This window comes from Vanacampus margaritifer, chromosome 2 (genome assembly GCF_051991255.1).
Source record: "Vanacampus margaritifer isolate UIUO_Vmar chromosome 2, RoL_Vmar_1.0, whole genome shotgun sequence".
Taxonomy (NCBI): Eukaryota; Metazoa; Chordata; class Actinopteri; order Syngnathiformes; family Syngnathidae; genus Vanacampus; species Vanacampus margaritifer.
In genome coordinates this window covers 54105266-54120695 of record NC_135433.1, presented here as the reverse complement: position 1 = coordinate 54120695, position 15430 = coordinate 54105266, and the positions used below count along the sequence as shown (strand labels likewise).

At 44.3% G+C, this 15430-nt stretch overlaps 1 protein-coding gene across 1 annotated transcript in view; it reads left to right on the top strand.

The window, feature by feature from the left end:
- Positions 1-8986: 8986 nt before the first annotated feature.
- The window catches only part of LOC144043998 (uncharacterized), a 7735-nt gene continuing 1291 nt past the window's right edge, over positions 8987-15430 (top strand). Inside the window, exons 1-3 of the mRNA XM_077558148.1 lie at positions 8987-9263; positions 9838-10182; positions 15340-15430. The exon at positions 15340-15430 is cut by the window's right edge and continues 1291 nt beyond it. Of these exons, the coding sequence (XP_077414274.1) occupies positions 9092-9263; positions 9838-10182; positions 15340-15430 (608 nt within the window). The 5' untranslated portion in view covers positions 8987-9091. The remainder of the gene's footprint in view (positions 9264-9837; positions 10183-15339) is intronic.

Here is a 15430-nt window from a genome sequence, read left to right as displayed (position 1 = left end):
TGTGTCGGTCTCCACAGTGTCAACATAATCCTCTACGCGTAGTAAGTTATATTGATACATCTGGGCCACGAACATACGGGCGACTAATTTGTACGGATCGGGGTTGCCCCCAGTATAAGTGGGTTGTGCTTCTGGTTCTAAGATACAGAATTGAAATGGGAATGCTGGATTATAAGATGATTCCCATGGCACTAAAGCGAACTGGAGACACCCTTGTTCCTCAGTTTTTACAGTTATGGTCAAATGGGTATTGTTCTTCTTGAGTTTGGGGACTACTTCCTGGTATTGTTTTGCAGTGTCAGTGATCTTCCAGGTGATGGTGGAATCGGACATGGCAAAAACTGAATCCCACCCCTCCCCATATTTCATCCCGTCCCACTCTGGTTGAATCCCTGCATACCACTGTGGTGTTGGATATGCGCTTCCAGTCACCAGTGTAGTAGTATCGAAGTACCCCATACTACAGGGAGTGCACCTGCTTCTGAGTCCTTCTAGGGGCACCACAAGATCTACAGTTCCAGGGGCCTGTGGGGAGCAGACGGTGTAGGCGTACTCGAGGGTTTTGGGGTTCAGCCAAGTTGGACACTGTAAACGTGACGCTTCAGGGCCCCAGATTTGCGTTTTTATCTTCGTGGCGCTTGTGGTGATGGTTAGCCACAGGCAAAGTCCAAACAATGTCTGAAAAAGGGTCATCTTCTCCTTTGTTCTTCTTCTTTTTGACAAGAATCAGGGGGTAATCCCTTATCTGAGTTCGGTGACCTTTTTGCAGTGACTCTGGTGGATCCACGTCTCTCTCTCAGCGATTTTGAGAGCGGTGGGTGTGGTCAGGAGAACAACGAATGGGCCGTCCCAGCGTGGGCTCGACCATGTTTTCCTTTTTATCACCTTCACCAACACCAGGTCACCCGGGGTCACCGTCTCCTGTGCAGGGGGAAGAGAGGTAGAGGGCAGATCATTTGCTCTTGACACAGTCCGTTCTTTAAACAAGTCACATAACAATTTAGTCAGTGGATCACCTCAAAGGGCGTGATCCCTTGTGGGTTTGGCGTTATTCTCATGTAAGTTTTTACTAGAGATAAACACTCAGGCCATGGTTTTTTGTTTTCTTCCATGGTCTTTTTGAGTCTTAGTTTAATAGTACCGTTGGTCCGTTCAACTAAGCCTGCGCTCTGTGGATGGTATGCACAATGATTTTTTAGGGTGATCCCTAAATGGATGGCCATATTGTCAACGATTGTATTTACAAAATGGCTACCGTTATCACTCCACAAGACTCGTGGAATGCCATGTTCTGGTATTATGTGTTTACAAATAGCTTTAGCTACTGTGAGGGCGTTTGGATGTTTTGAAGGAACAAGTTCAACCCATTTAGTTAGTGAGTCTACTAACACTAAACAGTACTTGTGCTGACCACTTCTGTGTAGTTCAATAAAGTCCATGTGTAAAACTTCAAATGGGTAGGAGCCCACTGGGCATTTCCCTCTCTGTGGTCTTAAGTTTCGCTGAGCATTGTGACGACAACACACCATACATGACCTACAAAAAGTTTTAAAATAGGTTTGTAAGCCCTGTGGTATTGTCATTGTCTGTTCTACCATAGATATCATCCCTCCTGTTGAGACATGGGACTTCCCATGACTCAATGTGGCTACTGCGTGGAACAGACTGCGGGGGATGACTGGTCGGTCTTCTTTGTGGTAGAGGCCTTCTGGGGTGAGTTCAATGTTCATCATTTTCCATAGTGTTTTTTCTTTGTCTGGAGCGTTGTTTTGCATGTCAATTAGTACTTGTTTTGGAATGTTGTTGTGTTGTTGTGTTTCTTTGTGGTTGGCGAGCATGACGATCTTTGTTTTGACTTGGCCTGCTTGTTTGGCTGCCAAATCTGCTTTTGCATTTCCTACAGAAACGGCGTCTTTTGCGGAGGTGTGAGCTTGCATTTGCATACTGCTATTTTGGAGGGTAGCAGTACAGCGGCCAAAAGGTCAGTGAGTAATTTGGCGTGTTGAACAGGTTTTCCTGTTGATGTTTTCATTCCTCGTCGAGCCCACATGGCGGCAAAGATGTGCAATGTCGAGTGGGCATATTGGCTGTCGGTCCAAATTGTTACTGCTTTGTCTTTGAATAATTTACATGCTTCTGTTAGCGCGATGAGTTCTGCTGCTTGTGCTGACAGATTTCCTATTAATCGTCCGCTCTTCAGTGTCTTTTGTTGTGTGACCACAGCATAGCCTGTGTTGGTGTTGCCTAGTTCATCTTTGCTTGAGGAACCATCTACAAACACTGCTTCTCCTTCTTGTAAGGGTGTGTCTAACAAATCTCTTCTTGGTTTGCAGATTTCCTCGGTGGCTTCTGTGCAACTGTGTGGTGTCCCATCTGTCTCCACTGGGAGGAGACTTGCAGGATTGAGAGTGCTGCATCTCTTGATGGTAAGATGGGGTTGGGACAACAGTACAGCTGTTAGGCCAAGATGTCTTGCTGGTGAGAGAAATGACATCTTTGTTTGAGTCAAAAGAACATCTACTGAGTGTGTTACTAGTAGAGTGGTGGGATGGAACAACACCAATTCGGCGGATGCTTGGACAGCCATTGCTGCGGTACACACTGCTTGGACACACTGGGGCAGGGCTCTGGTGACAGCATCAAGTTTCTTTGAGTAGTAGGCCACTGGTCGCATTTGTGTACCATGTTGTTGGAGTAGGACGGATGTCATGAATCCGTCTTTGCAGTCCACTGTTTGGGTGTACAGTTTCTTGTAGTCAGGTAGGCCCAAGGGGCCTGTGCTTGTGATGGTCTGTTTTATCTGATTGAACTTCTCATTAGCTTCTTTCGTCCATGTGATGGGATCGGCCAGGGCGATGTCTTCTTGGTAAATTAAATCCACCAGTGGTTGCGTTATTTCGGCGAAGTCCAGAACCCATAGACGGCAAAAGTTCACTAGGCCTAGGAAGGCCATCATCTGTCTTTTGGTATTTGGTTTGGGGGCATCAAGGACAGCTTGTTTCCGATCAGAGGTTAGTTTTCTTCCTTCTGCCGATATGATGTGACCTAAGAAAACTACTTCGGTCTGAGTCCACTGTAGTTTGGTCAGTGAGGCTTTGTTTCCTGTCTTTGCCAGGTGTTGACACAGTTTCACTGCTTCTTCTTGATTTTCTTCTTTGGTTGGACTGGCGATGAGAATGTCATCTACGTAAATCAAGATTTGAGTGGTTTCACTGTGTTCATGGAGGCTCAGACAGTTGTTGATTTCTTGAGAGAAAATGGTGGGGCTCTCTGCATAGCCTTGGGGTAGTCTCGTATAGGTGTACTTCTTTTGATTAAAGGTGAAACCAAACCAATGACGGGCAGACTCGTGCAATGGGATGGAAAAGAAGGCGTTGCTTAGATCAATTACTGTGAACCATTTCTGTTGTGGCTTCAGCGCATTGAGTAGAGTGTGGGGGTCGGGGACGCAGGGGGCTCTCTGTTTTACTGCCTGATTTACGGCTCTTAAGTCGTGGACCATTCGCCAGGTCGTGGTGTCTGCTTTCTTTACTGGAAAGATTGGAGTGTTACAAGTTACCTTGGGGGCTTCTATGAGCACTCCAGCTTTTACCATGTTCATGATTACTGGTGTGATTCCTTCTTTGGCATCAGGTTTGAGTGGGTATTGATTGATTCGTGGGCGATAGTTTGTTCTTGGTTCAATTGTTACTTCTGTGGCTGTGGTCATTAGGCCCACATCGGTTTTTGACGCTGACCACAGCTGAGGTGGTATTTGATCCATGGCGTCTTTTAGTGCCAGGATCGTGGTTTCCTCCGGATGTCATGTACTTAGGTGGGTGCTGGGGACAAATGTTGTCACCCAGTTTAGTTTTTTCCTCCAGACCACGTTTCCTGATGACATGATGCGTTTAAATCTTCCATCTTGACATGGAGTCCACGGGAGTCGTTGTTCGGACCATGTTACATCTCTTATTTTTGATCCTATGTCTTTCCATCTCCAGCCTGTTGGTTTTTCCAGTGAAATGTGGAAGGGAATGCCAAAGCCTTCATATGTGGTTAATGCATATATGTAATCTGGAAAGATTACTGTGGCTGCCATCCATCCTGCCTGGTCGTCCCAAATTAGGTCCTTTATTTGGGCCCGCATGGTTGTCAATCGGGACCATTGATCAAAGAAGTCTCTGTCCTCTTTGTTCGGGGCGAAGCGGATGGTGGAGTGAAGTGGGTACGTGGTTTGGGGCACCCAATTTGAATTTGGTAGGATTTGTTCTGGCATCTGTTGCAGATTGTTTGTTACTGATGTTGGACCTTTTTGGATCGGATCCAGACTGTAGAATGGGCGTGGTTTGTCTTTTCCTTCTAGTACTAACATCTGCATTGGTGTTTCTTGTCCTCTTTTTGCACTGTTTTATCCACACTTCAACAGCACGTAGTTGTGCTTCCAATTTTTCTACATTCTTTCCCTTTTTAATCTTCTTTGCTCTTTTCTCCACTAAACTTTTCTTAACTTCCTCTTTGTTCCTGACATCTCTCAAAGACGGGTTAAAATCATACTTGGTCACCCAGGATTCCAGATACTTGCACGCATTAGCGTCAAAGCTTGCAATAAACTTAACATCCTGGTGTTGTTCTATTTCTTTTCTCAATGACTGGCCCATTGTTTCTACTCCGGAGCGGGCAGCAGTTACTCCCTTTCCTTATCACACACACACACACACACACACACACACACACACACACACACACACACACACACACACTCTTTTCTGTGGTGCACCATTTTCTAATTTAAAACCATGTTTTGTGTTTTAGGTGATTATTTTTAATCGCAGTCAGTTCTGTTCTGACCTGATAAATCTTAGTTATATTGAACACAGATATTTTGATAAACAATGAGGGGGAGGGGTAAATTATTACGTATTTACGGCAACATTTAATTTCCTCTACCCGGGCACCCGAAAACTACACTTTTATTTAAAAAGTTAAAAACTAGTCAATAAAAGTATTATGGATCTCATCTAATAAAACCGTGATCCCTTTGATGCCCGGATCATATATACCATGGTTTTTTCTATCTTCACGGGCCAACGCCCAAGCGCTTTGCTTTTACTCCCCACTTTTCTATTTTATGTTACTTCTACAGTATATTTAGTGTTCCTTTTTCAAACTTTTGTGTAAATCGTGATAATTAAACAGCATAATACCTGTTAGTCCTTGGTGCCGGTCTGGTTCGCAGGACCCGGCGAACGGCCGGGGCCGGAGCGGGGAGACCCGTCCCGCAAGGGGAGACGCTGTCGACAGATTCTCGGTGTCCTCGGTTCGGCGGCGGTCGTCCGTCCAGATGCAGGTCCCGGGTTTCGGCACCAGTTAAATGTTGGGTCTGATATTACAGATCCCCTTAGTTACCGACCGTGCACAAAGGAAAAACGAGGCAGAGGCTGTGCTTTGTTTCAATGCAACCGCGGCTGGGGAGAGAAGGGGAGACGTGAGACGTTGACTCACGCTCGGCTCCGTCCGACTTCCTCTCCTCCCCCGGCCACAAGTCGCTTTTATTACAGTTAAGTTTCGTTTTCATATAAACATGGTTAAGTTTCTGTTTTCATATGTCATGGAAAAACACAGAACAGTTTGAGCAAGTTGAGCCGCGCCTTAGGCGCCGCCTCTAAACGACAGTTGATAATATAAAAACATAAAAATATATACAGGATATTCTTTAAAATACACATAATGTTAAGACTACTGTTTTAAGCAACTTCACAGACGTCGAACCCGGCCAGAGCAAGCACAACCCCCCCAGGCCCCCCCACGCCATGGCAGCGCCAAGGCGTACAACCCCCGGGCTCTGCAGGGGCCACCGGCCGGGGAGCAGAGCCAGGGGCCCCCAACATGGCCCGCACCCCAAGCCCAAGGCAGCAGAACGGCAGGCCCACCAGGCACCCCACCTTCGCTAGTGGTTCACCGTGTAGTTTTTTGGAATGAATGCCACTCATTCGTGCATTCGCACACACCAGAGAGGAGTAGGCCTGTCACTTGGTAAACAACTACTGTAGGGCACTTTAGAGTCAACAAAAGAGAGCACCGCCAAGTATTTCTACTTTTTTCCTAGCCTGTACTCAAAGTCGATTGGCTGCAGCGAGGCGAAGCGCGAAGAAAGTTAAATTTTTAAACTTAGGCGAAAGCGCGGATTTTCGCCTCGCCGCGCCGCTTGCCACCGCTCCAAATGCGTCCTCCGCACCGCCCCATGCTCTTTTGCATCATTCCGCTCAAAGTACATTGACTACAATGTAATCGCACCGACACGCTTCTCCTGCTATTGGTATCAATGCAGCATTATATGCAGGACTCCAGACTGCCCCGTACTATATACGGTGACAATTTGCCCCTCAAATTTGAGACAGTGTAAGTACCACACACATTTTTCATCTACTCACATATGTGCGACCAGTAAATTAGCTGATTTTTTTCATGATTTGTGAATATTCATTGTGGGTTCCAAACATGTGCAAACTTCACCCCATTTTTCAGTAATACAACAAAAATTAGGGCGGCACGGTGGCTGACTGGTTAGCACGTTCGCCTCCCAGTGCAGAGGACGTGAGATCAAGTCCGGGCTTCGGCTTTCCTGGGTGGAGTTTGCATGTTCTCCTCGTGCTTGCGTGGGTTTTCTCCGGGTACTCCGGTTTCAAAGACATGCATAGCAGGTTAATTGAACACTCCAAATTGTCCATTGGTGTGATTGTGAGTGTAGATGGTTGTTTGTCTCTGTGTGCCCTGCGATTGGCTGGCAACCAGTTCAGCGTGTACCCCGCCTACTGCCTGAAGCCAGCTGGGATAGGCTCCAGCGACCCTTGTGAGGATAAGCGGTTAAGAAAATGGATGGATGAATAAAAATGAGTGGGTATGTGAATATCATTGGCAGGATTCTACTATCTATTTCGAGTAGCCCTGGCTGCATAGTGCAGTTTGAGGCGTGGCTCCTTGTGAGGTGGACCTATAAACATTTGACTCCGCCCTAACTGATTCTTAGCACCTTGTTTTTTCCCCAACAGAATAGTTTTAACTTCTTTTTTTTCAACATTTGTGGATTTAATGACGCTCTGTCTTATGATATGTTTATTTATGCTTTAACACTTAATGGAGCATTGAAAATTACCAAAGGTCAATGGATTTTGAGCGTCCGTCATTCGGCAATCATCAACAGTCGGGTCACCCTTCTGTCATCGTCAATCCATCAATATTTCAATCCAAAATGTAAATCCGTCATTTGTTCATTGCTCAGCAAAATGAGCGTCCGTCAATGCTTCTGTCATTCGAGGTGGGCATCCGTCAGTGTTCCGTCAATCGTCATTCATCAATCAGTCAGCAAAATTGGATGTCAATCATTGACGGATTGCCAAATTTATTGACGGATTGACGATTACCCTCTTCCGTCAATGCTAATTTTGTTAATTTTTCAAAATTTTCCGGCAATCGTCATTAAAATGGGTGTCCGTCATTGACGGACCTTCCGTCAATATTTACGAAATGCCCACCTCTGAAAATTACAAACAACCTTCAGTCAGTTGGGGTAGAGCTAATTAAACCGCTTAATAGAAACATTTTGGCGTCCATTCACGTCATCCAGCCACGGAAACACATCCAGCGTGTTCAGGAGCCCTGAAAATGGCGGACTTGACGCTTGTTCCGAGTGTCTACGCCATTGGGTTCAAAAGTTGTGATCAGAAGATGTTCTCCACATAGATTTTATAGGATTCATAGGATTTCAGATAAACTCAACATGAGTTTATCTGTTGCCAGATACAGATGTAGTTTAATTTGAATATTTTTTCACAAAATTAGCTCTTGTAAAGAGGTGTTGGCTGATAACTTTCTACCAGCCTCTGTGAAACATCGGGGCTTGATGTCTGTTCCTCAAGGAGGCCCGTGAGAAAAGTCGCCGTGTCACGCAACAACGCCAAGAGGTGTGCGTGTTCAGCCTGTGCAGGACTGCTCTCAGGGGTGACACCCCATGGGGATGTCACCTGCAGGTGCACAGAAAGTCCTGCAGTCTGTCCACAATTATCAGTTTTGGAGGGATGGGAAACGTGTTTGTGGACTCATGAAGGCCTGCCACTTGCTGGTACAACTCCAATGTCCTCGCATAGCAGAATTAGATTTTCTTACAAATAAAATAAAAGACTGAATGCAATTAGCATAGTCCAACACCTGACAAGGAATTTCAAGGTCATAAATCTTTTGACCATAAATAAAAACAAAATGAATTATTGTCACAAAAAAATATAATTTGAACAGAGCTGTGTAGACTTACCTCTATTGTATATGGGAGTCAAAATATTAGACACAATTCTGCACCACTGCAAACCTGGGAAAAAAAAAAGAAAAAGATTTTGAAATTTAAGCCAAAACCAGGTAGTCCTTAAAACCTTTTACCTTCTTTGTTTTTGTTGGACTTTTTATTTTTCAAAATTAATTTGGGAGTTTCAGCTTTTTAATTTTTCTTCTTAAGGACAGGGATTTAATCAGTACTTATATTTTTAGTATTTCTTTTTACTCAAGTCAATCTGCACTTCTTGTTGAAAAGCTGTTGACAGCCGCTACGAATACGGAGTGTCCGAGATTTTGCTCTTTAATTTTTAGGAAGCTGCATTGTGCCGGTCCTGGAGCAGTAACACTGAGGTCCTTTGTTGAGTTCGTCTGTGACATAAAGTTAGTGAACATATGCGTTAAAACGTCTGCCATGACCGAAGTTCAATGCTGACGTTTTCCGCGTCTGTTTACGTCTTGCACATTGGCGCTCTTGTCATTGTGGTCCGTATGGCAACAACTACTTCATACCTTTTTCGTGATTTTTTTGTTTTTGTTAACTGGGCTGCAATTATCGTGAATTTCGTACATATTAATTTAATAAATGGGATTTAAGAACGAGTTAGTTGCTGAAAGATTAAGTGTTAATTTGCAACAGAAAAAACAACGGGGTTTTTTTTGTTTGTTTTTTTAACATTTCCGGTTAACAGCCCACATAACGTCCGCGTAAAGTACACGCAACAGTATTGAGAGGTTCAGCTTGTGCTCATGTGTAAGCGTTCACTCATACACCTACAACATCAAAATGTTGAAAGATTTGGTAAGGGAGCGATTGATTGCGGCCGCCGACGAAATCTTCGGACTGTTTGAAACGGCGATAGCGTCGTACGAGGAGCAACTTCGTCGAGCGAGAGAGGAGACCGAGCGACACCGACAAGTGGAAGCTGTTTGCAAGACTCAAGTTGTCATACGCATGGGTCTGTTCACTAAACTTCCACTTAAAATTTACAGTGTATTAGCTAATACGGGTATATAAAAAAAAATACGCTAATAGCCGGTATGCATGCAGCTTTTCCCGTCGATGTAGCAATACACCGCAAGTTACGGTGTGGGGGAGACTTTAGCGGAGCGCACTGTTGATGTGATGTAAAATCCTAATCCAAAGTCCTTAACCTACTGAAATGAACAGGGACCGCTCCTCTGTATTTAGTTAATTAAAATTCTGTTCTGAGTTGTCTTTTAATGTAAGTTATCTAATGTAGCGCCTCTCCCGTGTCCACAAAGAAACGTCCTTGTTGGAGGTGTTGGAGCTTCAGATAGAGCCTGCTAGCCCCCGGCTCTATCAACTATCTGCCCTGTACAGACAAAAATGTGATGACTCTCACATCTAGCAGCCAGTATTTTACTATAGGGTGATAATACCTTAAACTGTGTCGCCCCTTCCAGTGTAGAGGGCAACACGGTTCTTCTTTGACAAAGGAAGGCTGCTCTTACTTGGACTCGCATGGAGTCATATCATATTGAAATTTTCGTTTTGCTCGCATTCTGTAGATGTCCAGAGGCTGATTGCTCATCAGGCATATCACCCTCAGCTGCAAGAGCATCCACTGCACACTCAAAAGGAAGAGGAAGAGGACAGTGCAATTATGATGCCACTGGCAGGCAAATCTGTGCAGGAGTATAAAGAGGAACCAGCCAAGCTTCCTCATCACAGTCTCAGTGGAGACCAGCGTGGAGAACCAGTGCCAGAAGACCCTGGAGCTCCACTTTCACAAAGCGACGACATAGAAAAAAATGAGTCTTTGAGGAGCAACGCAGACCGTCAAAGTGACGTCCGACCATCAAAATGCTCCAAAAAGAAGACAACTCCTGGAAAAAAGAAAACTACTCAAAAAGGCAAGAAATGGTCAGCATGTAAGATTTAAAAAAATAGAACTAGAAATGCTCAAAAGGTTGGCTGTTCGATCCCCGCTCTCCCCAGGTCATGTGTCGTGTCCTTGGGCAAGACACTTTACTAACATTGTCTCTAGTGCCACTCATACTGTTGTCTGAAAGGTACGAATGTTTGGTAGTGGTCGGACGGGCCGTAGGCGCACACTGGCAGCCACGCTTGCGTCAGCCTGCCCCTGGGCAGCTGTGGCTACTTAAGTAGCTTACCGCCACCAGAGTGTGAATGTGTGAGCGCACGAATAATGTATCCATTGTGAAACGTCTTTGAGTGTCCAAAAAAGCGGTACATAAATCTGATCCATTATTATTATAATCATAATTTCTGGTGCCATCTCTCACAATTTAGAACCGCCATTCTCTTATGTTAATGCATTAAATGAATGTCTTAGTTGTAGGCAAGGAAAGGCAGCTGTTTTTATATAGCACATTTTACAAGTTAATTATAAGATAAGTTAACTAGATGTGCCTCACATAATTAAAAGTGAAACATTTTAGAAGCGTTTACAAACAAAATGATTGAAGACATTTAAAAGCAAAGAAAATAAATTAAACCTAGCTTGCTAAATGACTAAAAGAGCATGCAATGGAAAAACAAGATTTTTTGGGGGGATTTTTTTTTTTTTTTAAGTATTGGGGAGAGAGCATGTTTTTTTAACTTGGATTTAAAAGCATTTACACTTGGGGGACTGCTGGCATGTGTTTACGGTTGTGTGCAGCATAACAGCTAAATGCTGCTTCACCATGTTAGTTTTAGCTGAGTAATAACATTTGTGTGAGTAAACAAGGCCTAAGTCCTCGCCATCGGTTTACGAGGCTTCTCAAAGCATGCGGCAGTTCCTTGATTTTTGTTTGAAATTAGTTGTATTGTGGATTGGAATTATTAATAATCAATCAATCTTTTTTCATACAAAAAATGCAACTCAAAGTTTTTTACATAGTTTAAAAACAAATCCCCAGCCCACAAAAAAAGTGCATAATCAAACATTCAAAACAAAACAGATGATCTAAGGCCCCTAAGGCTCAGCACAGGGCAACCTAGCAACAAAAAGGGTGGGCACTCTGAACTGCTGTTTGGTGCATAAGCACAAACAACAGTCAGGACCCGTCCCCCACCTCCTGAAGGCGAAGGGAGGCTACCCTTTTGTCTACCGAGGTGAACCCCAACACACAGGCGCCATGCCGGGGGGCAATCAGTATGCCTACACCTGCTCTGCGCCTCTCACTGTGGGCAACTCCAGAGTGGAAGCGAGTCCAACCCCTCTAGAAAGGATTGGTACCAGAGCCCAAGCCGTGTGTGGAGGAGAGTCAGACTATACCAAGTCGGAATTTCTCTATCTCACACACCAGCTCTGGCTCCTTCCCTGCCAGAGAGTTGACATTCCATGTCCCAAGAGCTAGCTTCTGTAGCCAGGGATCAGACCGCCAGGGTCCCTGCCCTTGGCTGCCGCCCAGCCCACTAAGCACCAGGCCCCTTTGGCCCCTCCCACCGGTGGTGAGCCCATGGGAAGGGGGACCCACGTTTCCTCTTCGAGCAGTGCCCGGCCGGCCACCAGGCGCTCACCAACGAGCCCCACCTCCTGGCTCCAGAGGGGGCGCCGGTGTGAAACGTAAGACCATTTATTGTATTCATCATTAGGGGTCTTTGAGCCGTGCTTTGTCTGGCCCCACACGTAGGACCTGTTTGCCATGGGTGACTCTGCCAGGGGCCTAAAGCCCCCAGACAACATAGCTCTTAGGATCATTGGGACACACGCACTCTTCCACCACGATAAGATGCCGGCTCAGGGAGATTGTAAACAATTTTTTCTCAAATTTTGCTTAAAAATGGTAAGTTTGACACTGGTCTGTAGTTATCAAATATGTTCAAATTTAAATTGCTCTTCTTCAGAAGATGACTCACCACTGCTGCCTTAAAAGCAGCAGGGAAGGTGCCCGTCTGAAGAAAACGGTTCAGAATGTTTAAAAGCTCTTCTCGAAACAGTCCATGGAGTGTTTTAAAAGGAGGTGTTGGGATCGGGTCAAAAAGACATGTGGTGGGCCTTAAGGTAAAGAAAACCTTATCAAGCATCTCAGTGTTAATCAGTGCAAAACTGTCCAGTGTTTCCTCAGGTAAAATTGAGTACTATCGATCTTTCCTCTGAAGTGAACTGCGAAATCCTCACAAAGAGCATTTGTAGGGGTTAACGGGAAGCTGCTAAGATCAGGGTTAAACAGTTGATTAATACTGGAAAATATATATTTATTTAGTTATTCTTGTGGTTTATTAGATTGTAGAAGTATATATTTCTAGACTTTCTCACAGCATGATTGTAAAGTTTTTGTGGGTCGCGGAATAATAGATAGTTTTCATTCTTATTTTTCCTCTATATACGTTCCAATAATTTGCAACTCCTTTTTAATTTCCTCACTTCAGCTGTCATTCATGGGCGGTTTTAACAGATAGCTTTTTTTTTTCTGTAGTGTGACTAGGTCCAGACTTACCTGTCTGCAGTTAAAATCTTCGACCAAGAAACCACAGGGGGTGGGTGAAATAGGTGCAGAACATTGGTTTAAAACTGTGAAGTTTGGAGTCCTTTCGGAGGTGAGATAGCGTTTTGTCACAGTTCTCACCGAGGCCTCTTGTTGAATAACCAGTGATATTAAAAAGCACGCAGTTGTGGTCAGAAACAGCCAGTTCCACAACACGGGACGCACACGCCGGAAGCCTGGAAGTGATGACAAGGTCCAGGGTGTACCCTATATTTTGGGTTGGCTGCCCGACGTGTTGGGTAACACCCAAAATATTAAGAATATTTAAAAAGTCCTTTGGGACTGATCCTAAAATGCTGTCCACGTGTAAATTAAAAATCACCCGTTAAAAGAATCCTGTTATGAATGACTGCTATAAATTCTGTAATAAATCAAGAACACTGTTTGGGAGGTCTGTATAGTGTCACACATACAATTGGGGGGGTTATTAAAAACTATGGCATGATACTCAAATGAGGAGTAGTTGTCAAGTGAAGTGGGTTTCACTACCAGAGTATTTGTTGTTATTGATACTGTGCCACCTCCCCTCTTACCATCCCGCACAGAATAAAAAAAAAAACTCAAATTTGGTGGAGAAACCTCCTTGAGAACTGTTTGTGCATCTGCGCCGAGCCAGGTTTCAGTTAAAAATAGACACGTTTGTAAGTCTAAAATTAAATTATTAACAATAAAAGACTTATTTAAGAGAGAGCGTACATTTAGAAGTGCCATGTTAAGGGTAGTAGGTGCCTTTCTGTCTTTCTCGGAGTGAGTGTTCAGATTTATGATGTCGCAAAGACCGGAGATTATTTTTTGGGATGGTATTCCTAGGTTTTTGTTGTTTGTAATGCACTCTAGTGCTAGTAGTCGTTAAAACGGGTATATCATAATGTGTGAGCTGGAAAGAAGGTGTACTACAGATGGTGGCCTGTAGGTGAAAGTAGTGAGATTATTATTGACGTAGTTGGGGTTGGAAGAAGTAGCCGGAACACGTGCTGAATGATTTGTAAACAGTTGTCAGCTTGGAATGGAATTGATGACGGCATACTGGATGTTAGCAGCTAGTATGGAGTTGCCCAGAGAGTGTAGATGAACACTATCTGGTTGGTAAAAAGAACAGCGATTCAAATAGGTTAAAATTATCAATAAAATCAAGATCTAAATGACTACAGATGCATTGAAGTCATGTATTCAGGCTTGCTAGACGGCTAAAACGCTCAATGCCACGAGATAGTGTCGGTAGCATGCCGCTTATACCATACGTTTTAAGCAATGCACATGAAAGTCTTTCTTGGTTTGCTCAGACTGTCGTTGCGCTGTCTCGTTCGTCCCTACGTGAACGATGAGCTGGGATGCGGATGGTGGAAGGGAATCTAGTAAATCTGATTTTTTTTTTACTGTGGCCATAATGTTGGCTTCAGGGTCACGAGTAATAGTTTGAAAAGAACGGGCTGTGCCTGATAATACTGTCCCCCGACAAGAAGTGTAGTTGGTGAGAGCCGAGAGTGTGGAGATGGAGCGCCAGGGGAACCGTGGACTCAAGGGCGAACCATGAAAGAACCATGAAAATTTACGTGTAGTGACTTGAGATTATGAGTAAGTAAATAAGGATTTGGATTTTTATTTGTTTGTTTTTCTCCCAATTTTAAGTAAAAGCAAATGTGGTGCACCTTGCGGCGACTGCGGGAATTACGACTTTACTAAGCGCCGTTCAAATTTTTAATTCGTCATGACCCAATAATCGCTACAGGTGTGTTCAGACTGATCTCAGCCGCTTCAATCTCAAATCAGGGATATTCAACATGTTGGATTGTTTTGCCCCGACTCGGCGCCATGTGTGATGTGCCCCAAGGACAAACAAGCTCGCTGCCGGTTGACGGTTGTTGCTTTTTTTCTGGTAAAAACAAACCAGGAAGTATCGCGACTGGTCCTCCATGTTTGTTTACTCTGAAGTCACGTTTAATCCCGAGAGATTTTGCAAGATTTCCGGTCTAACCTGGAAACATTAATGAATGGAATTGGCTCATGTTTGATGTATTGATTGTGCTGTGTGGCTGCACACCACAACCGGTACATTCAAAACTGTTACTCCCTTGATTTTTTTTTTCCTCGTCACGTGTGGCGTCTCACTCAGTTTGGAAGTCGGCCAGCAATTTGCCCCGTGAACCTGGCTTAAGTCTCAATGTCAAACAGCTCGGTGCTTATGCTGCCGCCATGTCAGAGTCTGGCTGTGAGTCCACATTTTGTTTTCTTAACTGAATACTTTGATCAACCATCGCCAAATGTTCCCAAACATACCAAAGTTGAGGTGATACTTAGCTAAACCATTAAACTTCCCTGCCTCACTCCATTCACTTTCATCCAGTATGTTTTTCATAAATGTATGGAATGGTCTTTTCCCCCAAATTTTTTATGGTCCTGTGTTTTTTGCGGCTCAAGTAATTATAAGCTAATGAGTAAACTGTCTGAATGGATCCACCAATATGTCCACTCTGAAAAATGACTACTCCATCACACCATGTTTTTTGTTTGTTAGAAAATATTTTTGAATGTATGGCAGTAAGTATCATAACAAAATTGACTTGTGTCCTGCAGGCATCCAGCAGCTGTTTGGTCGTCAAGAACTTCCCCCTGAGCCGCAGGGGGAAAGCTCCATTTTGGGGCAAATGGATCCACAGCCCATCCA